Genomic DNA, 27,596 nt, shown 5'->3' with positions numbered 1-27,596 from the left:
GATTTCGGGGGTTCGGTATGCGTGCACGTTTTCTCGGCGACCGGGAATAATATTCGATTTGGACGGTCGCCAAACGGTGAAAAAGCAGATTTCGGCTAAGTGCATCGGTGCGCTATTTCACCTGCATTTCGGTTTACCATGCGAGATACGCGCACGGCACGTGATGCACGGCTCCGGGCGCGCATCACGTGAGCGTGCGTAACGACGAACGTCCGAATATTTCGGTTTCGCCGCTATTCGCGGAGATAACGCAGCGCGCGCGCGTTCGCGAGAACCACGTGCCCATCCTCTATTTTCGACCGCGTCTATCCGTGTGATGCACTCGTCGAACCTGTGCATCCTTTACCCCCGATAATCCAACGTGACCCGATCCTTTGCGTCCCTCTTTCGCCTACTCGCCTCAAACCTATTCAAACGTTCGTGCTTCGGCTGCCAACCTGGGGAACTCAAACATTTATTCCGAAAGGTCTTTTGACATACAAACAGCACCATTTGTTAATATTCTACTGCCTCCTGAAATTATTTAAAGTGTTTTTATACTTGTAACATAACTTGTAAAGATGTGTTTGATTAATTTGTGCTTCATCGTGGACCCAGCTTTACCAAAAGATTTACTGAATTGAAGTGAACTGATGTGAGAGATTATACTGAAAATAGAAACATCGTCAGATAACCTCAGAAATTTATCATTAAAATGTGCATAATCTTTATCGAATGGTTTTCGGCATACATAATCTGGCATTGTCAATGATAAACCGTCCTATTCTATCTCGATTGTCTTTTGAAAGTGCATAGAATTATCATAATGCGACGCATTCGTTTTACCGCTTGAATAAAATATAAATCCTTCGAACACGCCACAACTAAAATTTCGAGAAAATAAGAAACAATTAAGAAAATCAGTTTCGAATAAATCAATTATATCACTACAATGTCTACTACTTTGTCGAGTTCTTCGTGAGATTATTTTCGCTTCATGTAATTTTCCTTATGGCGTTTTTATGGGTGCTCGTTTGGCAGTGCATCGCTCGCCAGGAATGAAATGATCATGCGGATACGACCGTGCGTTTGGTGTACTTTGAGCGCGGATGCAAGAGTCGCAATCGCGTCCTTGTGTATTTCATCAGTGACATGGGCTTAAGGTTGATTCCCACTATCCTTTGCGCGGAGAACTATTTACTGAAATATTTTCGAGCGAACCGGCAAACAGATGTTTCTGCAAACAGCAATTTTCATACACCAATTTGTACAAAACCGAAGATAAGTTTGCGTTCTCTGTGTCAAGTCCAAAAATCGAGTACTCGCGAAGAATTCGGCAAACTTATCAATTTTTCATCGTAGGGGCTTCAGAAAATCTTCAACGGATCCGCGTGATCCACACATTAATAATATGGAAAACAAAATGAAACTAGTATAAATTCATTACAATTTCATTCAATATCATTCGTTCATTAACTCATCTAAATGCGAATCTCTTCTTCTACTAATTTGTATCTTTCATTTTAATCATTTTTCCAAAATGTGAAATGAAAGTCGGCGACATTAGACAAAAATATAAAATACAGTTGGTTCTTACATGGATTACCAATATAAATTAATTTCACGATGCATCTACACATAAAACGAGAAGTTCGGTAGTAATTATTGAAGAACGAGTTCGCAAGGATCGAGCAGGTTCGGTAAAAAACGATTCGCCAATCGGCCGAGTATTTTCAGGATCGATCACGTTAACAGATGATGGTCGATGTGCACGGACCTTTAATCTATCAACTCTCGCACGGTCGTAAATCACGCTTCGACTCACAATACTGTGCAAACGTAGCGTTACCTGTTCCACAGTTTTTCCTAACCGGCTGTGTTTTATCCCGAGCAATTATACGGTCGACAATTTCATTCGCGGATAGAATGATCGTTCCTTATTCGAGTGTCGCTGGTAACCGCGATTATCGAAAACGCTATGGCTGAATCGCGCAGTAGATTCAGGAGATTTCTGCAACTGCGTGCAGAAATTGTCACGGGGAATAGATCCAATTCGGAGATAAAATCGCAACACGGGATCTTCTTCATAAAATCAAACCGTCAAGGTCACACGTGTGAAATCAGCTGTTAAAAAATTCAATTTCTAAAACGTTTTATGATTAAAAATTGTGTTCAGGTTTGTCGTACAGGCACATTTTGTATTTGAATGATTGATTGTCCGTGGAGCGATTATGTTCGCGGAAGGGTTCAGGAAGAAAAAGTGCGAGCTTTCAACGTACCCGCACTACATTGTACACAATATTTGGCAGTGGTCCATCAAGATTGTGTCTGCCGCGAAATATTTCGCAGGAATTTCGTCTAAAGTTTGTCTGTTCGGTGTGTGCGCGAGACTGTTTCTAACTGGCCACAATGTGCACGCTCGAGCAGCAGCTAGGTGAAATAGTCACGCGTTACAACTACACGTGTGCGTGTACGGACGCATCATTAGCAAGACTATCATTAGCCAACAAGGCCGTGAGCAGCAGGGCCGTCATCGTCGACGGATGGCCACGAGTTCTGCGAGCGGACGTCTCTCTCTGTTGCGAATTTGTTTCGCGGCTCGAAAAATCCGTTCAGCTGAAAACCGTCGACCGAAATAAAAGATCTAAAAAAACAGTTTGTTGAATATACTACGCGAAATTAGAATGGCATTGCACTGGTACTTTTTAATCATTGGAAAGATTACAGCGTTTTTACACGTGAAACCCTCATAAATTCACAATATATTCGTATAAAAAAAAAAAAACAAAACGACGGTGTATAATAATAAATAAATGATCCGGAAGATGAGTATCGTGTACAGCGTGTCCAAGAATTTTCTCCTGATCCTCAACAGCGTCTTCGTCAGTCTGCAATAAGAAGAGAAGATTTTACCAGCTCGTTCTACGAGGAAACTCGCAGTTCCTCGAAATCTGACAATGCGAGGAAAGGTAAAAGGTGCATTCGCATCGATAGCCAGTCGATGACTGAGAAAGTGCCGTGCCGGCGTCGTATGTGCGTAAGAGGAAAATTGGTTGCGAATGGAACAAGTGGAACAGGAAAATGGATCTAAACGGTTTCGAGAGCCTGATGGCTCAAGGAGAGAGGACTCTCAAGAAGAGAGAGCGAGTGTTTTACCAGCCGGTGTCTCTTTGGTGTATTCTTGCGTCAATCTTTGCACTGTGTCTCGTCGGGATTGATCGCGCGCTGTATCTTGGGGAGGATCATTCTTCTTGCTTGCCCTCGGACGCGCCGGAAATGCTGGACCCCCCGCTTTGTGGGCTCTCATTTCTCAGGACGCTGTTGCTTCTCTTTGGTTGTTTGGCCACTGTGTTCACGTCCAGCGTGTCGATGTCCTGCGGCACATCCGCCCTCCTTCTTCGCCTGCTACGTCTTCGACGGGACCTCCTTCTGCCTGATCGGCGACGCCTAGATCGGCGACCCCTCCTTCTGCCAGATCTTCGTCTTCGCGAACTCCTCCTCCTCCTCCTTCTGCCTCTGTGACGGTGAGACGGGGCTTCCACGCCGTTGTCCGCTACCGACAGCGGGTGTCTTTCCAGGAAGTCTAGGTTGTAGGTGTAGCATCCCCTAAAAGCAGGACAAATTTTTCTTAAATTATCAGCAAGTGGTTCTTGAAGAAGTCTAGGTTGTGGGTCTAGCATCCCCTAAAAGCAGGACAAATTTTTCTTAAATTATCAGCAAGTGGTTCTTGAAGAAGCCTAGGTTGTGGGTGTAGCATCCCCTAAAAGCTGGACAAATTTATCTTAAATTATTATGAAGTAGGTGTAGCTTCTCTAAAAGCGTGACTTTATTTTAAATCGTCATGAAGTGGTTCCAGAGGAAATCTAGGTTGTAGGTGTAGCACCCTTAGGAAGGATGATAAAAAATTAAGGAAATTCAACTATGCATTAGAGATGCATACAGAGTATCACAAAAATGTTGTTCCTCCTCGAAAGGGGTGATTTCTGAGGTCGTTCGAAGTAAACTTACCCCTTCAGTTTTTGCAAAATTCCATAAGCGACGCCTCGCTTCAAGGCGACCTGAACTTGTCGCCTAATCTCCGTGCTCGGCAGATCATATTCCTGGGAGATGTAGCTGCTGATCTCTCGAGGAGTCGATCCTTGAACAGACTGCAGCCTTCGTATAGCCTCGACTACTTGGGACTCGATTTTTTGAGGTTTTCTCGCGGCCATCGTTCACTTTCACGATGAATCATATATGAAACGAAACTGTTAACACAGAACAAGGTCTTAATTACTCCGACGCTAAACAAAAATGCAACATAGTTTCCTAACTGCTTTTACCTCGCACCCTCCTTTTCGATTTTATTTTATTCTCGAATCTTAAACGGGAAGATTAACACTTCGTCGCGACGGACCCGATTTTTCAATCGAACTTGAAAGTCAATATTTATTATAGTTTATTGGCGAACCGAAGTTTTTGTTAGGACGTACAAGACGCAAGAGAGGGTTACAAAACTATCAAATAACAAAATAAAAATAAATTCTCCTGTCGAAAATAACCTCCACCGTTTTCCGTGCACTTGGCCGATTTATAAATGAATTTATAAGAATTTAAAATAAAATAACTGGAAATAGAGACGTAATCGAATAAAAATGTTTATCGTCGCTTACATTTAGAAATACCGAGACTCGATCTCCGTGTAGCTTCGATCTCATTTGTCATTAATTTATTCGTCCCTTCGATCCTCTGAGAATTCAGAAATTTTCCATCAGGGACTCTCCTCCGAAAAATCTTCCTCGAAAAACTCCACACGGTAAATTTGCTTCTAAACAATATCAAAAATATCGCGGAAGGAGACCGATTCCATTCGGGCAAAATTTTCGCATAATTCCCGTCGGCCGGATCGTGGGAATCGTCGTCCAGGGACCAGGGACCACCGAATCTGTTGATTGATAATTTCGCGATTAGACATCTGACGAATCGGTCGCCGGGCGACGATTTTCATTTCCGCGACGTGCAATTTTTCGTTTGACGAGATCGATCGGAAACGAGATTCGAGGTGTGCTCTTCGTCTTATTACTGGCTGCGATCCAGCGGAAAAAAATCGCCGGATTTCGATCTATTTCTGAATCTATACTTTTCCCGTTTTTCCCCTGCCTCTCGCCCTCTGCGTTTCGACTGATCTTTCTCTCGGTCCGTTTCCGTCTACCGCTGTCCGGCAAGCAGAAATAAAACGGCGGCGAATAGCGCCAGGAGAGAACGACAGACCTTTAAACAGTGTCGTCACCGAGGCTGTTTTCTCATGCCTTCGTAAATATAGTACTCTTCCGGCTGTTTGACTTGCAAATTCAGTCCGTAATTAGAGAACCGGCCCGAAAAATTGCCGTTTGAATTATCGGCCCGCCAAACCGGGAAAAGTGAAACCGGCTCGATACCGGCCCGGCGATCTTCTTCTTCGACGATCGACCGCGATTCTCGAAAAATTCGTCGCGGTTCGATATCTGCATTTCAGTCTTTCTATGGCTGATGTTATTTATTTATTTACGTGCTCGGAGTCGATCTCCTTTTCTCCGACAATTTCGAATCGAAGAAAAATCTGGTTCTTGTGTTAGAAACAAACAACCTGCAGAAACAATAATTAAAATCGACGGTGCAATAAATTCTTTTTCTTGAGCAATCGAACGGTAAAAATATAAATTATCGTGTCGACCGGGATTTTCATAAAATTCCTCGAAGAGAATGAGATTTGCATAAACATGAGCGAGACAACGGAGGCCTACGAAACTGCATTGCTGTCTGTGAAGGAATATTGATAATTGAGCAAAGCTAATAACGTGTATATTCTAGTAATGGTAATTATTCGTTGGCAAAAGCTGTTTAATTACTTGCCCCCAGAGTTGTAGATAAGTAATTACAGATTACCGGCCTCGGGGTGGATATAGATTGTCATAATCGTCCGGCAGCTATCTCCGCAGGATCGACGGAAAAATGATACCCTGCCGAGTTCCCGTTGATCGGCTCGCAATAAATTATTATAATTGAGACGCGGTGCCGGCGACGATGTTTGCTCAAAACGATTTACTGCGTCGATCAATGCGTGAGATAAATTCGCTAAACGGTCCCTTCAACGGGTCGGAGAGCCTGCACGCGTGACATTTATTTCGCCTTATCGTGTAATATCGACACGCTAAATTACACGGTAATGTATTCAGGCGAAAATATGCATTATCTAAACGCGGTAAATTGACCGAACAGAGACACGCCGCGCCGGCTAGAGAAATTTCTCGTTTTCTCGCCGACCGGCTAATTATCGTATTTACCGAGCCCTGAATTTTTCAATTTTTTTTTAGGAGCGGTTAAATAATTATATAATGTAGCTCTAATGGGAATTCGTTCGGTTCAGTGACAATCTCAGCGAAAAATTCCTCGCTCGGTCGCAGATTGCCTAATAACCATAATTATGGTTTGCTTCAATGGGAATTAAAAGATTTAAAAATTAGTAGAGATCAGTTTCTAAAAAGAAAGTCATTTATTGTACATTTTTCGGATAATTTAATCATCTGTTAGAACTGAAGATTCATATTTATTGTGGTTTGTGCCGTCGCTCCGTCGGAGTTTTCGAAATCTACGGCGCATTTTCAAGATTGGCGTCAGTTTGAAGCGAAGCAGCTCGCGAGTCGCAGTAAAGAGACGCACTTTATCAGTCTGGAATCGTAATAGGGAAAAAGTTAGGTAGTAATCAAGTTGTTAAACGAAGTGCCGCTTGACGCCAGGGATTATCTGTGAAATCTAGCACTCGAAAGAAGAAGTGTGGTCAATGCAATAGAAATTCTGATAAGGAGCTGTTCAGAACGTTGGCCGGATCTCCTGCAGAGAGCAGCACGAACGAAGTCGGACTCTACTGGCATCTGGCACGGGTTCATGGAATTTCATAGCACCATCGGGAACTTACCATCGGTGTATCGAGTGATCGACCAAGGAAAAACACGAATTCGCTCCTCCAACCGAAATTTTCCTTCGAACGATCAGTTGATCTCCAAATCGCCATATGTTACCATTTCTTTATGGCTTACACATCGTTTTATTTTTTCCATTCTTACACTTTCAATTTCAACCATTAAAAGAGGAACAAAATCGTGTAAAAAAAAATTATATTTTGTTTATCTAATGTGTCATTATATTTTAGACATTTTTATGTCGATTCACTTTCACGCTTGGTTTTTACTTTTTGACGCAGTTTGAGACACTAAAAAACCTTTTTCTAAAAGGTAGTTGCTTATCATCTACATTTATTTTCGTTTATTCAGTATGTTGATTACTAAATTTCCTAACAAATCAGGGACAACATGATTCTGAAAATATACTGCGACATTATTAATCTTCTTTAACATAAACAAAAATATTTTTCTGCCGAAACTTTAGAATTTATCCAGAAGAATTCCAAAATTTGTATGTAATATCCATGTAAAAACAAGTGAAAAGTTAAAGGACCACCGAAATGTTCAAATAATTAGATAATGAAATAGCGTGGAACAAAATACCTAAAAAGGGAAGGTTTGTGGGGGGACTGGAGAATCAGATAGGCTCGTAATTTTTGTCGTGCCCGTAAAATAAACTAGCGAAATGAAAAGGTTCGCGAGCGCGCAAGGCCGTGCACCGGACACAGCGCATTCATCCATTGCGAGATCCGCGTTCGAGTTGTTTATTGTTGGCCGGGTAACGCGAGTTCCTGCATAAACTGATCGTCGAAATGATTCGAAATTGCCTAGCCTCGTCGCAGGAATTGCCGTATTAAGCTTAATGGGTATTATAGATGTTTAAAGTGGCATTCGGCGGAACGCGAATGAATTCGTCGGGTCCGCGGCATTGTTGTCGATCGCCATTAAATATGGCGCCTCGGTTGTTGCGGTTGTGAGCTTGAAACTAATATTAATCTTTTCTGAGTCATCCCCAATTGGGAAAATTCCAATTCAATCAATATTTCTAACATCAGAAATAATTAACGTCGATTGCAAAGTCAAGTAGAAAATATATTTTAATAAGTACGTGCTCTCTTTATTTACCTTGAAAGTTATTTTGAGCTTACTAAAATTATTGATGAGATAAAGAAACGTCTACATGATTCCTGTCTCTTGCAATTGATAAAGAAAACTTGTATTTCGCATGAAGATCCGCAGTTTAAAATGTGGATTTCAGCAGTGGGATAACAATTCGCGTGTGAAGGGGTTAATTCGGAGGGAGAAAACAGTCGGCCGATTCGAACGGTGTCGAACCCGGAGCGAAAGTGGTCGCATAAATGTCGGGACCAGAGAACGCGGGCTTAACGAATGTGGAGAGATCGGTGAACCGGAAGCGAAAGGCGCGCAGCTTCACGATTCGTTTGGTGCGAGGTATACGCGCGTAAGATCGTCAGCCTACTGGCCTTTTAAAACGCGTCAACGGACAGCGGAGAAAATCCGCCATCTTTGCCAGCCGATTCCCTCCGGGCCAGCTCCGCGAATTCTACGAATAATTCGCATCCGGCGAGTAATCACAGTGATTCCTCACGAATCGCTTCCGCACCGAACCTGTTCGATCCGCTCGCCGCCGCGTGCTCGAGATCGGTTGCATTTGTTCAAGCCACTTGGATCATCGCTCTTTAACTTTAACTCTTTAAATTGAAGCTCACAGCTTCAATTATGAATTTTCTTCTTCCAAAATCCTCCTTTGTAATTAAGGGAGTTATACATTGCCATCAACAATTGTTATTTCAGACGTGATTAGTGAAGAACTTTCTATTTTTTATTTTGCATACAGATAGAACAATCCGTTCATGAATTGATAATGTTTCCAAGGCGCTTGGTCTTGTGCGATTTAAAATTGAAGCAAGCAGGTTCCAATGACCCTCTAAATTCCTGAATACCTGTGCCGGATGGTTTTCACGCAATTTGCGAAAGCTCGTTCGCGATAAATCACAGTGAGAGGGTGACTCAGATGTAACACTTAGAAAACCCGATTGAATGAGATGCCTAACGCTTACGCAACCACGCCGACGACGAGATCGGCACGAGTTCCAGCGGCGATGTTTGCAATCCGCAAGGCCATGCCTCCAGAATTTACTATCCACCGTGTTACTCGGTTAGTAAAAGCTTTCGGTGCGGTTAATTATCTTGCAAACCTTCCGGCGAGCTGTACTCTGCGCCACTGGAAACCCACGGGTGCATGTTTCGTTTAACAATCTTTGATCGAACGCGTCTGTCAAATTACTCCAATTTCTAATTGACGATCAAATTGAATTTCTCAAAAACAGATTTTTAATTTAGTTTCACTTCGGTTGAATATTAAAAGATTTTGGATCGAACTGATTCAAAAGTGTGGACAGAAAAATTTTTAGGCTTAATTTATTAAATGAAATTTCAGAAGACGTTAATTGTGGAATTGTTCTCTCTACTATTTCGAAATTTTCGCGCATGCAATAAATTCGTAATAAATGCGAGGCGTGCGGTCTGGTATTTAATAACACTTTATCAATTTGTGGCTTGTAATAGATTTGAACGTTTGAACATTGTGGTCTGCACGAAGAAACTCATCACTTTCATGATCTTTGCCTATGCTATAATATGAATATACTGCTTGCCTATTCTTTAATATATTTAGTATGCATTGAAGCTTTTATCAATTTTTCTTATATAGATAAAATTGACAAAAATTTCTTACCAAAAGCAATTCTCAAACGATCATCTCATTAATACATCACAACAGTATTTTACATTGAAATAGTGTCCTTAAAGACAATAATACATGCTTCCAATAGCGTTTTCTTAATTTGCGTAATTAAAACTGGAAAATGCAGTATCATTCTCGTTTTTCTCAAACAATTGCACCGATATTACAGTCGATTGCGCCGAGGCCTCTGTAATTTTCATCATTTCATTGAATTATTCTGAACGTTGCATTTAACAACGTTTAGGCTAAATGTGGTTGTTGTGTTGTGGGCTAGAAAAATTTGGATCCGAGCGTGTTCAGTGTGTTGGTATTTGTATCTTGGCGATCGTGTGCTCGTCCAGCTGCGGCACGCACGGAGAAGCTCAATTAAATTGATCTCGGTAGTGTACCATTTTATTACGGCATTGTAAGGAACAATTGTTTTCTCACGTGTCTGAAAAACTGATTGCCAGTGATGTCACGTCCGGAGACCGACCTTCGTAGCCGGCACGTCCGGCGCACCGGAGAGTCTTCTACGTAGATTCAGAAAAACGAGAAAATCACGACTCACCTAACCGCTCGAGCCATTTTTAGCCGGCTTTTCGTTCCCGACTTTCGCGCAGAAGTGTCCCTTAAATTTGCCCGCAAGAAACCACCTCAACAATCACGACAATAAAAAATTAATACGTGCGTCATTAACTCAAAAAACCGAACGACAATCTTCTTTTTATCGATTGTATTTTTGCGAGAATAAATATTAAAATAAAGACCGTGGACAGTACTCGTATTTTATTAATAATAAATTGATAATTTATTATTAAATTGATAATTTATTATTACTTAATTTAATAATTAAAGTTTAAATTTGAAACTGTTCACACCTCAAAACCAGTACCAAAAAAATGGACGCCACAAAAATACAAAAGTCAATATAACAATTAGCATCTCCATTTAGTTGGCTGTTACAGCATTCGTGTATGTGCACATCGCAATAAATTATGCTGAATCTTCAAGAAGAATTTCTCCCAGCAATTAACTTCCGAAGGAAGGTCTCGAGACTTCAAGTTCGAACTTCACGTAAGAAGTCAGTGATCGGACTTCATTCAAATGGTGCGACGAAGGAAATGGTTTGCAAGCGTCTCGGGGTTTTGAGTATTTTTTTCCTCTTTTTCGTCGGCTGCTTTGTCCGTGATTAATCACGTGGGAAAGTATCACGTGCATTAGGCAGCATTGTAATGCGCACCGTGTCCGACGTCCTTGCGGCGTTCACAAGGCATTTTTCCATTCCCCGTTAAATACCACGGTGCACGGGATGAACGCGCAGCATTTATAGAATCCATGCCAATTAATGAGGCGGGTTAGCAGAACGATCCGGAGGACGAGGGAAATCTTTAATCTGTCTTTGTTCGGGTAACGAAGCTGCGTCGTTCTCATATCATGATTAAATTTTTAGCTATTTATTAAATACACATGAATCTATTTCACAATTCTAGGATTGACGATAGCCATTCAATTTTTTGACGCTAGGCTCTTCTTTCATAATTGTTGATGCTATAAAAATGTTTCCGTGAGTAATTTGTCGAGTGTGAAACGCTCCCTCAAGAAATCTAATCAATTTTTAAATTAAGTTCTCAACTGGAAGGGGTTCAGGTTTATTATACTCACTGCTCTGTTTTATCTTTTTCTGTACTTCGTAGATCCCAATCAATTGTTTAATCCAACTTGCAAGTGAAAAGTCAATATTTTTTACTGCTGTTTTATTTTTTTTTCTGTATTTCGTAGATCCCAATCAATTTTTTAATCGAACTTGCAAATGAAAAGTCAATATTTGTTATAGTCACAGCTGTTTTATTTTTTTTTCTGTACTTCGTAGATCCCAATCAATTTTTTAATCGAACTTACAAGTGAAAAGTCAATTTGTTATAGTCACTGCTGTTTCATTTTTTGATGTACTTTGTACATCCTAATTTTTTTAATTGAACCCATAAGATTTTTCTAAACAATGGCGTGTTGGCCCAGTGTGCGACGTCGAAGGAGATCGTTGGTCCAGCGATCCCTCTTTCCGCATTATGTAAAATTGAAGATGCGGCATATAAATGAAACGCGACCTCTGTATCTGGAATGCTCGGAAATATCTCGGGCGCCGGATGGTTCGATATCGTGAGCGGGACTCCCACGTGTCGGGCTCACGTGTCCCGCCACGTGAACACCGGCGCTCGATGGTAATCGCGTCCGGAGAGGGTGCTCTGCTACTGGTGGTGCTGTTGATGTTGTGTCGATGATGGGAGACACGGTGCTGGTGATGGTGATGCCGAGAGATGGTGGTGGCTCGATGGGGTGGAGACCGGGGAACTATTAAATGCAAAGCGTGTACAAACGGAACTACCTGCTTATTAGTCGCCTTCCAAGAGCTGTGTTGCGCAACTTCACTGGCGGACACTGTGGCCCTACATTAACTCGAGTCACCATCGGGGCAAAAAAATCAGGAAACGCTCCGAGAAAGAGCAAAGTATCGTTTAACCCTCTCACTAGGTCGACGGTAGACGTCATAGTAATTCGTTTGCACTTTTCACGCGAAGGAAAATCGCTACCTGAAAAGTCGCTTATTTGATTCCTCGATTTTGTTCTCCGATTCCTTCATTTATTTCTTCCTTCGTTCCCTCACTGCCTGATTTCTTTATTCGTTCATTTGCTTCCTTGATTTATTTATTCCTTCATTGATAGAAATACCCACATTTTCACAAAGTGCAGCCGCCAGAAAATTTCAGTGAACTAAATCCTTTTAAAAATCCAATTCGAGTGTCCTTGCGACCTAGAATCAGTCAGTATCATCCAGCGCGTCTCGATAAACATTTTCTCATTCAATTTATAAAGCTGCTATCGCGAAGACGATTATCTAGACGACGCTTAATAAACCATTACGCTCAGTTGCCTGTGGAAATAGCCTATAAAGTAGTTTTCCTAGAACGTCTGAAAACCAGCCATTAGACCGTAGACTTTATGCATATATGATGTATGCAAATTAGTCGAGCACAATGGAACAATAAGTCGAACAAACGCTATCGTGGTTTTTATATCTCGGCGAACCTTTTCATCCGACGAAATCAATTTTCCTTCAGCTCGATCCGAGACTGAACGCGAGCGCGCGCGCGCACTAACAATCGCATAAAGAATCTCCTCGGTGCATCGTATTATCTTGATCCCTGCACTCGATACTCTTCTGCACGTTGGGATCGGCTAGCTAGCTCGTTTCCGATCGCGAGCAAGAAACCACTGGCGATCCCCGTACTCGTTCGCAATAAAACAGACCGTATTAAGTAACGATATTATCTTGTTTGCGGTTGCGTAAACGCTGAAATCTCCGCTCGGCCGCCATTAGCGCGCTGGCCGTTTCAAAATTCGTTCGGTCGCTCGTGCTGAACTATCATAACCATAACTAATCAACACCTTGGAACGTTAAAATGATCAAAATTGATCGGTGAAGGTCTCGAGAATCTCTTATTCCTGAAGGGTTAACGCGGTTTCGATAGAAATGAACGAATTAACAGGAGGGTTGACAGCAGAGTTGGGCAAAAATTTAATCAACGACTGACAAGTAAATTACTACTTCAATCGTTAGTCGCAATTAACAATTCAACTCCTACTTTAGTCGTTAATTGCGGTTGTCGATTACATTCTTTTCAATTCTAATCGTTAATCGGATAATTAATTAATAGACTGCGGATCTTTATGCATTTATGACTTCTGAAAACTTAGAAAAAATGCTGGAGTGTCAAATTCGACAGAATTTAGTACGATTATTGTTTATCTTGGATCTGCAAATGCTATTGCCAATGAAAATAGGATTTTATTTGGTCCCACTTTCTTAAAATTCGTCTGAAAAAATTGAAAATCGCATGAACATCCGCAGTCTATTGATTAATGATTAATTGCTGAAATTTCGAAATGAAGTACGGAATTAAAACCGTGTGCATACTGAGAAAAATGTAAACTGAGTTTTTGTTGAGATATATTTCTGCCAATTCTCCATCTCCGTTTTCTGTCTTTCTCTTCCACCTTATTACAATTTTTGGATAGTCTCCGTCTCCGATTTTTCGATGATTTCTTTTTTTAATCAACGATCGACGATTAACTTCATCAATCGATTGAACGAATCGTCGATTTTTAAACGATTACCTTTTTAAATCGTTCACATCGATCAATCAATCTTGATTAAAATTACAATTGATTGTCCCAGCTCTGGTTGACAGTACCACGGGAAATAATAAAAAAATACGGGTATACAGGGTACGTCATCGCAGACTTTATTGAACGTCACAGCAATTCCCGGGCGATGAGTTCGACGGGGTGTCTCAGGTTGAAGATCCGCAGAATTTGATCAGCGTAGCGTGCCTAAATCGCAGCAGAGGCTTATTATCGTGTAGCATCCTCGATGTTGCCAGTCAATCGCAGCCCGGTTCGAGACATTGATGGAACGTCCTGCGCAACCCCTGTATTTTCCGCTCGGCCAGTCTCCATATTTAAATCGAGCCTGGTCCCCAACCCGGTTCAATGATGCCGTTCTCTCTCGGTTGGTCCGTCAAGTTACCCCCGCGGAGGTTCTGTGTTTGTTTGTTGCTTCCTTTCTCCGGCTCTTTTGTTTCTCTTCTCTTTCCCTCTCCCTCTATCGGGTGCAAATCCACCCCTCCCCGCCTGTGTCCCGTGCCGGCAACCCTGTGTTCCTTCGGTCGAGATGCGACGAAACGGGGGCGCAGATGGGGTAGATGAGCGAGGCTCCGCCTGGCGTTCGACAGATAAAGGTCTTGTATTGGTCGATTAAAATATAAATTGCGTTCCCGGGCCGATTCGCTTCACCCCGCACGGGTGAGGTCATCCTTCTGCAATCGCGGACAGCTCCGCGACAACGACTTCCGGTACGCGTGGACCACTCAATGGACCGCTCCTATCGTTGCTGGTGGTTTCTAAAAGGAGCTAGGGTACTATTGCTGGCACTGCAGTAGTTACTGACACTTTTAATCTAAACGGCAAATATTAAGACTTCCTGGTATAGAAAATCATTTTCTATTGCTTCTTATTCATATTTCAAAGCAACGTTGTAAGTTTTCATAACAGAGTTCCACATATGACTGGTAGCAAATGTGCCCATGACTGTACTATTCGACTTACGATTGTTATTCACTAAATATATTTTATAACGAAAGATTTATGACTCGTAAAACTGTTTGATTTTGCTGAAAAATCTCTATTAGCTTATAATAATAGAGAGTTCAGCTCGTTTAAACATTTCAAAAAAAGATAAAAAGATTTTTACTACGATTTTGGATTAGGGTGTCAATCATTGTACAGTTTACCCTATTTCGTATCACTTTATGAAAATAACAAAAATGTGTCTATCCAAATTTCTGGCCATTTCTAACCAAAATGTGGTTCTAATTGCTTAAAATTTTGGGGAAAAGTATAATTAATCATTTAACTGGATTCGGTATTTTATGGAGAACCAGGAAAAAAGTTATTTTCTCTTTCTTAGTGCATTCTAATATAAGCGTGGTTTTTAAAAAGTTTTTTTACATATTTTATTTTCTACTTTTATTGTTATCAGAAGCAAGTGTGTATACAAAATTCGTAATTAAAATTCGATTACAAGATTTGAAGCATACAACAACAATACGGCAAGTTAATATAAGCCTGGTAATAAATTGAAAATCACAGACTATTTTTTTGACGCCACGGTTGGATATTCTTACCTGTTCGACAAGCTGTATTCGCGAACGTTCACAGGGTCAGGTGAATCTGGGGTAGAAGGTGACGAGGTGTACGGGTAGTCGAAGCCATGTGTTCCGCGGTTTAAACAAGGATGTTTTATTAATGGTACATGTAAGATTAACCAGGATAAATGAAGTACCGCATTACGCGGACGCTTATAGCGTGGAAAAAAGCACCGATCGCTGCGTAACATGTCCCGCCGCCGGTCGCGGTGTTCGTCGCACGACTGTATACATGCAGTCCGAATGATCCGCGCATGAGATTACTTTGATATACGACAGTTTATCGTCGAACACGTTGGCTTGTCGCAGGTCAGGTCAATTCAGGTCAACGTACTCCTTGCCCCTTGTCTCTTTTCCTCATCTGGGTGTCCACGCTTCCTATCACGGACCAAACTCTTTGCTTCCCAAGTCGGTCCCCTCTACTCTCCAAACAATTCCGAATACCATTTTCTTATACTCTTCTTTTGAAGTCTTGCATTTTTTCTTATACATATAGGCACCTTCATGTTTCTTATGATATTTCGCAATTTTTTCTCATACATTACAAGCTCTTGCGAATACAAATTTTCCTCTTTCCTTAAAAATTGTAACAAGATAGAAATGAAACAAGGACATTTTCAGTGTTCAATGCTTTCCAACTTTTTGGGCGATCGCTAGTAAATAATAATTTAATTGAATGAATGATGCAGTTTTTTCTGATTTCAAGTTGGGGGTGCGTCGAATATAATTCCGAGGGGATTTCGGTCAAACCCGAGATCCCATCGAGAATATTCGTCAGAATCGTATCGAGGAAGTACGGTCCATTCATCGAAGTGTTTTTAAATTGGGTATCGCCGGGCGTCCCATTAAAACAGCCGTCGTCACCCTCTCGAGAGTCCGAGTATCAATTAGTCGATGATTAATTTTAGGATGCATTATTCATTGCAGCGAGGACAACGTGACACGCTAATTAATAGTCCGACATCCGCGGTTCACGTCTTTAACGAGGAAAGTACAGTAAACATTGATTTCGACCAGGGAATAATTTCGGTGCTGTCGAGTATTGTTGGTGGTTGCGATTATAAACTCGATACAGTCTCATACACGACTCAATCAATTGCAGTTAGTGATTTGAGTTAATTAAAAGCTCGAAGGGGTTGAAATTTATTCAGAGGCTGGCTGTAATTAGCTTGAGGAAGATCCAGCATTATTATTGGAGCTATGTATACATATAGGGTGCATAGTGAGAATATCTTCGATACTAATGGTGTCATGTAAGAACCGTTCTCGATCTAGCATTCCGTGAATTTGTAATTGTTGTATAGAATTGTTCACGACGGTTTGTAACGCTTCTCCATTACTCTACACAATCTAGACAACGCTTTCAAATCATATTCGTAACTGAGTTGAGGTGGAAATAACTAATCATTTCTTTGCACCTCAATACTTTTTCACGTAAAAAAAGCTGAAATGCGGGTAGACATATCCTCCTTATTTTCATAAAGTAATGTAAAATACTCTGGTGCGAGATAACTAATAACTTTTTTGCACTCTAGACCTTTTTCGCGCAAAAAACCTAAAGGTGTGAGCAGATATATCCTCACGTTATTTTTAAAAATAATGTAAAATACTCTGGTGCGGTAACTATTAATTTTTTTGCACCCTAGTCCTTTTTCACGCAAAAAAGCTGAAGGTGTGAGTGGACATATCCTCGTTATTTTTAAAAATAATGTAAAATACTCTGGTGCGATAACTAATAATTTTTTTTGCACCCTAGTCCTTCTTCACGCAAAAAACCTAAAGGTGTGAGCAGATATATCCTCGTTATTTTTATAAAGTAATGTAAAATACTGTAGTGCGATAACTAATAATTTTTTTGCGCCCTAGTCCTTTTTCACGCAAAAAAGCTGAAGGTGTGAGCAGATATATCGTCGTTATTTTTAAAAATAATGTAAAATACTCTGATACGATAACTAATAATTTTTTTGTACCCTAGTCCTTTTTCACGCAAAAAAGTTGAAGGTGTGAGTGGACATATCCTCGTTATTTTGATAAAGTAATAAAAAATATTCACGTTCGGTGCTCCGTAAACAAATTTCCTGGAGGTTTTTGCGATTCTGGCCCAGTGCGGCAACGGTGGCTGTAAACGGTGAAACAAACTGGAACGACGCGACGGTATCGTCCGGGGACGAATGCGTCTTGTCGTCGAGTGGGGTGCAGCTTTGGTCCACGTGACCGGGGAACGTGCCACCGGGTGCACGTGGACCGCGTAGACTCGCATCCCCTGCCGCTCACTCGTCCGGCCTCGTGCTTTCAACCCTCTTTCGCTCGAGGCGGAGGAGAGGAGACTTGTTCCTCTCAGTCATCCTCGAGCCTCTTCAGGCTCTACGCGCGCGACATCCTTCCGCCGCGCGTTTCGCGTTTCGACGTTCGATATACATACAATAATACACGCGCGTGGCGTGTACGGAGCGGGTACGAGAGCGCAACTTTCGGGCTAACTCTACCCCCTTGTCCGCATTAAGGAATCACACCTGCGGGGGTGGAGGGGCTCGTTTGTTGGTTCGGCTCGACGACGCGTTCCATCCTCATACGCACCTACCCTGGACACGCACGGGTCCCGTTACACGTCGACCACCGTTCCACCGGGTTTCGAATTCATTCGAGAAATATTGAGGAATACCACCCGGATTTATTGCTGTTGTGGTCCATTGTCTTTGAAGTGGTGATCTGATTTTTGACATTGAGAAATATCACCTGGATTTACACAAATTAAAAATTTGTCCACTCTCCACCATTAAATACACGATCCACTGTACGCATACACTAATTTTCATTGCCACATGGAGCAACGAATTGTTTTTGTAAATTTCACAATTTCATCCCCATTCAGGTATCTTTTAGACTACATTCTCTGCATAGCTTTGGACGCGAATTAAAAATTTCTCCACCCTCCACTATCAAATACACGATCCACTTGACGACTGATTTGGCAACCGGCCCCAAAGACAATGCTAAATTTCGTTGAAAAGAGTGGTGGAACCAGTGTCGGCCGAAACGCGACCCGTCGAGTAACAAGTTAACCAGAAAGGTCTGTTCGCATTTTAGCACGCGAGGATTTTCATAGTCGACGCTACGAGCTATCAGGTAGCGAATGACTATTGAACCGTCCCCATCATTTTTCTGTGGGTCTCGCGAAGAACGCAGCTCTCGTCGGCCATGTTTCCCTCTCGTAATGTGTCGGCAAAAGTGTGTACAGTATACATATGTGTGCTCGTCGTATTTAAATTCAGCATCGATCGGAATCTCCGCCAGCCCATCGACATGAAAAATTGATGGTCTCGCGTTTATGGAAGTGGCGTGGGCAACGGGGAATTACCACGGTGTTACGTGCGTTTACGTTCGCCGGGCATTGTTTTCTGCTGCTCGATTCCTTTCGGGAAAAACTTTGAGATTCGCGGCGAGCGAGAGAGAGAGAGAACACCGCCGCCGCTCGCGATCGCGCGGTTTCTCGGCGACTCGCGGCCTCGCGTGTCGTGCCCGTTTCTCGGCAACACGCTTCAATTATAACTAACATAATGTCCTGCGAGTCTGCAATCTGCTGGGCGGAGGCAGCAATGCACCGCCATTCTCAAAGCGAACTTCGCGGCTACTCTTAGACTCTTCTTATTCTCTCCGGAACACTTTCCACGTCGATTAATCAGTATATTTTACAGATAGAACAGTATTCACATTCGGCTAGACTCGTGCTTCGTCAAATTTTGCAAAAAACAAGATAGGGGATCGCTTCTTTGCATTCGTACCGATCGTAGAAAGTTTTGAATACGTTAGAAATGAAACAGTTACTTAAAGACGAGGCAAAAGATTTTTTGGTTTTCGATTTTTCTATCTCGATATTGATCAAGATTCCTCCGTCACGACATTCAATTCTCGCTGCTACAAACAACCATGGTAGAATCGCTCTTTAAAAAATTCTTCAAATTCCAAAGACTGTAAACATTCGCCAATTGTTATGTCCTCCGCGAAGTGTTAAACATTCGCGAAACGATAATCACCTAGATCTTCCGGTAAAGATTTCCAGGTGAAGAACTCTGACTCTGTTCATCCCTTAAAAACAAAACAAGTGTGTTCCCGGGAAACTGCGAAGTGTATAAATTTAAACCTGCAATGTGTCCTACGAGTGAGGACCCCTGAGGGGGTAGCTAACGCTCTCGGTGAACGATCGAACGAACAGTGTACTGCTGCTGGTGCACGGAGCAAAGAAAAACTGAAAGATCGAAGAAGGAGACCCTGAAGTAATTCCGAATGGGGAGCGAAGAAGGAGGTGATGGTATGGCAAGCGTGGACGCTGCCTCGTCCTGGCAGCAGTATTACACCTGGTGCGGTCCTTATACTCACCCCCATCAACACCCTCCTCCACCGTCCCACGCTCATCCTCAGCCTCATTCCCATTTTCACCATCCGAGTCATCTCAATCAGTACCAGGCAAGCCAGTACCAGCAACAATCGCTGGCGGCGTCTACCGCAAACACTTCCGGTCACTATCCAACCTCTCAGCAGTATCATCTTCAGTTGCAACCTTCCCAGACACCGCCACTGCACCAGCAACAACAGTTCCATCCTGCTAGAGGACAGAATGCACCGAGGAGAGCCGCTCCTTACGACCGACCAGGTATCCCGTACTGATTTCCACTTCGACGATTGTTTATCGTTACACACGATGATCCTGAATCGCTACATCATATGCAAACAATTTTATTAAGTTCATTTTGTGCGACGATTCTGAAGAGAATCGTTAGATCCGATGAATTCATTTTATACAATGATGCTGAAGAGAATCGTTAGATTCGATAAATTCATTTTATCGATGATCCTGAAGAGAATCGTTAGATTCAATAAATTAATTTTATCCTGAATGATCCTGAAGAGAATCGTTAGATTCGACTAATTAATTTTATACAATGATGCTGAAGAGAATCGTCAGATTCGATAAATTCACTTTATACAATGATCCTGAAGAGACTTGCTCACCTCGCTCGACCCGAACGAAACGATTTTAACTAGGATTGCAACCACAGCAAAATTTCCTGTACAATCCTGCGGAGGGTTGATCGTCTTTTCTAAAGTAATGACCGGTGCACGACACCGGCGTTAATTTAAGGTGCGAGTGTGTCGGGACGCGTGCAATTTTCACGGGTTCTCCGAATAAATTCGAAGTACAAACGGCAACGGAACCAGTCGAATAAGAGAGCAACAGATTCCCCCATGAATAATTCAGCGTCCGTTTTCCAGCGACGGGTTCCACCGTCGACGTACAGTCCCCCCGCACCCCACTTCTTCATCCCCGAGCGACGACCGTCTTCCAGACAGGGTGGATTTGCCTCGGTCGATCGTCCTTTTCTTGTCGACATTTTTGTTTTGCCTGTGTGATACACGTAAGCGGGTCCCGTAGATTGTGTCGCGCACGGTTACGCAAACGTCTTTTCAGAGGAATCGCGCGTCTATCGTCCTCTTCTTCGTCTTCTTCATTCCGCCGGAACACGGTGCGTTCCCTGTATGACAAACACGAGGAACCAGCTTTCCAGCTTTAGGCCGGGATCTTCGAAATTTTGTAGATTACCCGATGTAATTGGAGGAGATATCGACACGTCGAGTGCCACGACAATGCCTAGAAAAGTCACACAAAACGACTTATTTGTTACTGGACTCCTTAGTCAAGTATATAAATTTATGAAGAATAGTGGGGATCATTTTCAAAATGAAGACACTTGCGTGTTTTTGAATAAACAAGCTTATGCAGAAACCACTTAATTTGTGCACCTACTACCTACCAATTAAACGAAGCTGAATAATTATGTACACTCCAGAACGATATGAGACGTACGCCCTTTAAAACAGAATAACTTTTTTATAATTATACCAAACGCGACCTGATGTTTTGTAAGCAATTAGAAGCATTGGCTTACTAAATGATGTGCAAAAGAAAATTTTCCAAAAATTACAATTTACAAGGTTACATGCAAAAGTAGAAAAGGCATTTTTTAAAACCTTTTTATTTGAGCCCATAATGAAAATTTAGTTATACACATGCTGAAAATTTTCACCATTTTCAACCGTTTGTAGCTCGTGTGTAACTAATGTAGATCCACAAAATATATATTTAAAAATTTCATGAAATAAATAAAAAAGTTTTAAAAATGCCTTTCTTATTTTTGCATGTACTCGTAACCTTGTAAATTATAATTTTTTGAAAATTTTTTTTGCACATCATTTCGTAAACCATTGCTTCTAATTGATTATAAAATATCAGGTCGTTTGGTACACTTATAAAAAAGTTATTCTGTTTTAAAGGGCGTATACGAACACTTTTGTGGGCCACTGTAACTACAGTAAAAACATAGATTGCAGTAATTTGTCAAAACATGCACAAGTCAATTACGGAAACTTGAAATTTGATTTTCATCCGGGAACCTCTGTTTACCGAGCGAAGGAAAATTGCAGGCCGCGACGCTGCCATTACAAGGTAGCAGATCGTTAGAACGATCGTCATTTTGCCGCAACGATTGCGCCTGATCATAATGATTATGGTGTAGTTAAGCGCCTGGCTGATCGTCTCGATAACTGGCCCTTTAATTTGCCGGCGTGCACGTCGATTATTTATTTACTTATCGTTGCACCGATCCTTCAGTTTCGCCTGTTTTTCAATGGAACTTCTTATTACATTTTTTGGTAAATTTTGAGACTTTCAAGAAAATTCGAAGTGCAATGTTACATTGCTACTTTATTGAAGTACCATTTGATTTATTTTGTTATCTTGAACTAAATTTTTGTTCTTTTTAATCCCAAAAATTAAACAAATGTACCAATTCTTCCCTAACCGGTTGCACACTATAATTACACCCTGTCCAACATGTTGCCAGCGCTACAAAGTTGCCAGAAGCATTTCGCCACCCTAATCAAGGATCAAGCGTGCAATCAAAGATCAAAGATTATTTAATATTCGACGGCGTCTAGGCTACCGATTAGGGTAATCGGTGTATTCGTCGGTCCTCTGCTGTTTCGGCGTTAAAAGTATCGTACCACGAGGATTTACGTGGAAGGAACGCGATCCTCAGGGGTATAGCCGTCGGAACGTGGCCCGGGGACGGGACTTTTAATCAGGATATACAAGGTACATCCACGAAAAAAAACCCACGGCTGAAACCGTTCGACGTTATTAATTCCTCCATAAGGATCGAGCCATTTGGTGATTGACGTCGCGTGACGATCGGGCCCGACCGGGCTTATGTAATTTCGCGTAGAATCCTCCAGGGTTGCGAGCGGAATAATAGCCATCCGGAAGCCAAGGACAGGGTAGAACGCGATGGATCGTGCCGGTGAAAAATGTAGCAAAACCGTTCCCCGATCGCCGACTCTCTGTCGCTTTCTAATCCGCCGTTTTTGTTCGGCTGCAGTTCGAACGGGAACGGAAATTGCGATCTTGGCCACCGTGTCGATTAGAATGAAATGATCCAACTTGCCCGCGGCGATCCCGCCGCCGGAAAACGACGATCTAGATCCAAAATTTCGGTAGCGGAAGAATTCCAAAAAATCGAATGAAGTTATAAAATCATTGTTTCTTGTCCGAATTAATTTATATAATTGAAAACATATTTTATATTTTCATTCAATAAGGGATTCTTCATTCTTCCCGGAAATAAATAATTATTATTTTCCTCTCGGAGCCATCTTTGTTGCGTTCTTCACACCCTCAATAGCTTCAGTTATCTTTTTATTGCAATTACTACAAAAGTTTTGCTTGCAGTCTCTCGCAATCATTTCTTCCTCCTGATAAAAGCTGTTTTTCTATCTTTGCGACAAATACAAATTCTGCTTTATGTACTCCACAAAAACTGCGCTTTAAAATCAAACGAGCTTGCGACACGTTCAATCATTTCTGCGTTCCAATAAAAAAATCCATGCAACCTTCGTGGCAAATAAGCCAGAAAAATTGAAAGCAGAGTCCCCCCGGAAGAATGTCTACTCTAAAATCGAAGGAGCTTGCAAAAATTCGTCGGCAAGGGAACATGTCCTTTCTTCGCTGGTCGTATTCGCATTGTTACGAATACGCAAAGAGCGGGCCCGTGCGTGCCGTTATTTTTCTCCCATGGAAATACACACGAGTAATCCCGAGGCCGGAATAAACAGCGACGTCCATCATCCGGAGTGGCGGTACATGAAAACCGTATCTAATCGTTCGCCGTTTCCACGAGCGGCGTCGTAGTGTTTCATAGTTTCTTCTTTTATTCAAATCGCGGAGAGTCCTCTTCATCGCGCGATGAATTCCGTGGCGAGCGTTTCTCTTTAACAGCCTGAATAATTCGCCAATGTTTACAGGAACGCGCGCTGCGACCGTTCCGGGAGCTGCTGTCCGCGAATTTGATTACTATAGTGTACCGTCGTCGCGTCGCTTCGTTCCGATTTGCAATACCGATCGCGAGGATTGCGCATTTTATGCCGGTTCTGAGTGCATCGGCTGAAGGCTTTGGTTTATTGAACGGGAAATTGTTTGTTTGGAGAATGAGGTGTTTGAAAAAGATTGTGCTATTTCATCTATTTTTTTTTAAAATATACATTGAAGTATTAGCTCGTTGAGAAGAATATTATTATTATAAAATATTAGAATCGACTCTTATAACGATTAACGTTGATGGAAATTATAGGGAACTCTAAACGGGTAGAACACGAGCTGGAAAAAATCACAGAACAAGGACAAACGAGTTTTTTACTCTAACAATTGTTTCATACATGAAGCAAACAAATTCCAGAACTGATTTTAATAATTACGAGGACAACAAGGATTTACAGAGCAGAAAGTGTGTTTAATGGAAGGATAATAATGGATTAATCGGATAAATGGGTACCCATTATTCAGAAAAACGTTGCCCATAAAAAGTGCCGTTCTCCTTGCGGCTTATCTCTAACAATTATGGACAACGATTAACAAATATCCTTCACGCATACGTAAGCGAACAAGTGAACCCTGTCCACGACACAATCTCATTAATCACAAAACAATCGATCGTTCAATTTACTGATAATTAGAAAATGGTGAAAATGCCAGGCGATTTTAAGAATATATTATTCTTACACACACACACACACACACACACACCCGACTGATATAGCGATCGGAACAAGACCGTGGCCTATGCCCACACCGAACAGAACGAAAGGTGTACCGTCGGAAGCGCCCAGTCTCGATGTCACGATCTAAATAGCATAAAGCGCTGTTAGAACAATCGCGGCCGAATCGTTCCGCTGAAACAATGCCCAGGAGCACACGAAGGACGTTCAACGGAAGCCTGGCCGGAGCCTTGACTATGTCACTGAAAAAAGACGAGGGAGATAGAGATAGAAAAAAATGGAAAATTCCCCGGAGACCGGAAGTCGGCCGAGTACGCAGGACACGCGAGTGCGCTGCCATCGCGATTGGTACTCCTGCAAATTCGCGAATTATAGGAGGGACCGTTTAAAGTCTCGAGGATTCATTATCCCATTCAATATTAATCTTGAAGAATTGGTCTCTGGAGCATAGTGATCCTTTCCCGACCTCCGGAAAGGGATTCGAAAAATCTTGATCGGAACGATCGAGGAGAATATTCTCCCGTACGTAACGAACGCGAAGAATGCGACGGTACGAGCGTAATCGATCGTGGATCCTGCGGCTCGCGTCGTCGTTACCGTCGGCTCCAAGGACGCTGAAGACGTTCCGTCTCGTTGCCGAGGATAATACAACGTTTCAGGATCTAAACTCAGTGGTCAGTGTTGATTCCTAAGCGGACGATCCCAGGATACGGCCGCATGGTCGACGAATAATCGATTTCTTCCTCGACGATGCTGCTTCGGCGTATTCCTTCTCCGACAGCACGCTTGCTATACCCGTTTCGCCCGCCTCCGGGTATTTAATATAAACACGTACCGCTGAGTCATGGAGGCTCAATGCACATTAACCGGGATTTATGTCAACTTCGCGTTGTAATGTCGGGTCACCCGCTACACGCTTTTCCGTGGCCGTTCTCTCTGGAAAATCGGAATGACGGACGTTGCCGAGAAGATCCTCGATATTTCATACACCGTTCGGCCAGTTCGAAGGATAACGAACGATTCGAGGAACAAGATGCTGGCTGAGTCATCCTGCGAAATCCACCGGAAGATCTGCTCGGCCCACACGCGCCGGCATGGCTTGCATGTGCAATGTGCAAGCAGATGCACGCACCGATGCAGATTCAGGGGCCACTGTCTCGTCGGAGGACCGAGCGCCGCTGCCGCGATCCTTGATCCTGGATCATTGAAACTTCATACACTGCGAGAGCCTATTAAGAGGCTTCTCGATAACCGTGCTATATCAAAACCGAGCTTAATCGCTTTCTTTTCAATGATAATCCTGAGAGAAATGGTTGGATTATGTTTCCTGGTCGCCTTGGTGGTCCACGATGAAAATGATCGTTGATGAGCAATTTTGAGAAGAGCACTCGAAATAACAGCTTTGGAACTCGAGGATCGGGAAGCATTGGAATTCCAGAGACCAAGAACTCGGTATCTGAAAGCCAAAGAATATTACAGCGTGATAACTCAGGGCTTTCGAAGCACAAGGGTTGAAACCTGACGGCAAGTGCCGACTACCTTTAAGGCTGCACAATGTTCAATTACATGCAGCGTGTTCAATCGCGAGTAAATGATAGTACTGTCTCGAAACGTTGAAACGAGGAACGGTGGCCATACATCGGGGCCCTGTTATAAGAGGGAAAACACGCGATAATTCATATTCACGATTAACTCGAAACCTCGGCTAGTTAGAGTTCCGATGCACCGGTATAATTGCATCCTGACAGTGAATGGATTTACACTTCTGCTTGGGGATACCAGCTTCTGCCAATATCATTCCCTCTAATCAACCGATTAAACGCATTATTCATTCGTTCGCTTCTCGAATCGACGGTCTGTCGTGGTGTAGCCATTTTGCTTTGTTTAGTTCGTTTCGTTCCGCAATTTTGGCTGGCATTTTCGTTTGCTCGTTGAAACGAGCATAACAGGTGCTTACATTATACTACTAATGCTAACATTATACTACTTGTTTCTTACTGGAAATTTACGAGAATCTTTGAGATCTTTGACGCTTTGAAAGTTAGTCTTTGAAGATTGTCGACAACGAAACTTGAATGATTTGAAGCCTGGGAGCTTTAGAACTTGATTGACTTGAAATTTGAAGGCTTTACAGCTCGATCGCCTTGAAGCTTGACATCTCTAGAATGACTTGAAGTTTAGAGAACTTGAGTGATTTGAAGATTGGGAGCTTTAGAACTTGATGAATTTGAAGTTTGAGAGCTTTATAACTTGATTGATTTGAAATTTGAAGGCTTTAAAGCTTGGCTTGCCTTGAAGCTTGATGTCTTTGAAACTTGAATGATTTGAACGAGCTTTCGAACTGATTAGTTCGAGATTGAGCTTTAACATCTTCAAAATTCAGTATTTTTATTAGGTCCACCTTTGAAGATTTAGGTATTGCCAATCCCAAACCTTTGTTTCTAATTCTCCGCAAATCGAAGTACACTTTCGATTCCAAAGTATCGAAGGTACCCTGGCACCAGGGCAGAAGGTGGCGATAGCGAAAGCGAGGCTCGCATAAAATAACATCGCGGCTCTCGGTGCAACGAATCGGCATCGCCGGTGGTAAGGGCTTGGCGAAACAAAGCCTAATAAAGGTCCGCGAACGAGGTGGTAGGAGGAAGACAGAGCCCGTAGGAAGGAGCCACACGGGTGAACAAAGAAGGCTCTTCTTCGCGAAGACACAGTTCTCTCGGTCCTAAGCGTGTCTGTACGAGCCTCCCACTTGCGCATTATGCGAAGAGATACCCTATCTGCTCGCAGAGGAACGTTTTCCCGTTCTTTTCTGCGGCGCATGCCTGATCCCTGACCCCGGGCTGCGATCTCGGCCCAAAGAACCTCCTCCCTACTTTGCGATGCTGGGCCCACGCGCCCCGTAACATACGGCCCTGCTTTTGCTCTTCTTCCAGGGCCCCTCCGACGATTTTGCGAATTTTCCTCGGCTCACCTCCTCGTTACAGTGTAGTGCGTTTGTTACTTTCCGAGTATTCGATATTTATTTTAGCAATGGTACTTTTTGAGTATTCGAGTTATTGGATTTTCTAGGTGCAATTTTTACAG

The 27,596-nt window shown here is 42.5% G+C and overlaps 3 protein-coding genes across 7 annotated transcripts in view; 2 read left to right on the top strand and 1 right to left on the bottom strand.

The window, feature by feature from the left end:
* LOC143215346 (uncharacterized) overlaps positions 1 to 27,596 on the top strand; it is a 106,708-nt gene that overhangs the window by 35,296 nt on the left and 43,816 nt on the right. The window lies entirely within an intron of this gene.
* LOC143215349 (uncharacterized) lies at positions 3,083 to 4,901 on the bottom strand. Of its 2 annotated transcripts, XM_076437434.1 has the most exons (3): positions 4,632 to 4,901; positions 3,988 to 4,226; positions 3,087 to 3,585 (listed from the first exon to the last, which is right to left on the bottom strand). In XM_076437434.1, exons 2-3 carry the CDS (start codon positions 4,188 to 4,190, stop codon positions 3,222 to 3,224), a joined length of 567 nt encoding a protein of 188 aa, XP_076293549.1. In that variant the 5' UTR covers positions 4,191 to 4,226; positions 4,632 to 4,901; the 3' UTR covers positions 3,087 to 3,221. The 2 variants fall into 2 exon arrangements, with proteins under 2 accessions (XP_076293550.1, XP_076293549.1); XM_076437435.1 differs by lacking the exon at positions 4,632 to 4,901 and having other exon boundaries at positions 3,083 to 3,585; positions 3,988 to 4,291.
* The window catches only part of LOC143215347 (thyrotroph embryonic factor), a 104,879-nt gene continuing 82,227 nt past the window's right edge, over positions 4,945 to 27,596 (top strand). For all 4 annotated transcript variants that reach the window (XM_076437429.1, XM_076437428.1, XM_076437427.1 and 1 more), the window contains exon 1: positions 4,945 to 20,061. In XM_076437429.1, the coding sequence (XP_076293544.1) occupies positions 19,695 to 20,061 (367 nt within the window). In that variant the 5' untranslated portion in view covers positions 4,945 to 19,694. The remainder of the gene's footprint in view (positions 20,062 to 27,596) is intronic.

The sequence above is a fragment of the Lasioglossum baleicum genome, chromosome 13 (genome assembly GCF_051020765.1).
Source record: "Lasioglossum baleicum chromosome 13, iyLasBale1, whole genome shotgun sequence".
NCBI lineage: Eukaryota > Metazoa > Arthropoda > Insecta > Hymenoptera > Halictidae > Lasioglossum > Lasioglossum baleicum.
This window is presented reverse-complemented; position numbering and strand designations above follow the sequence as displayed.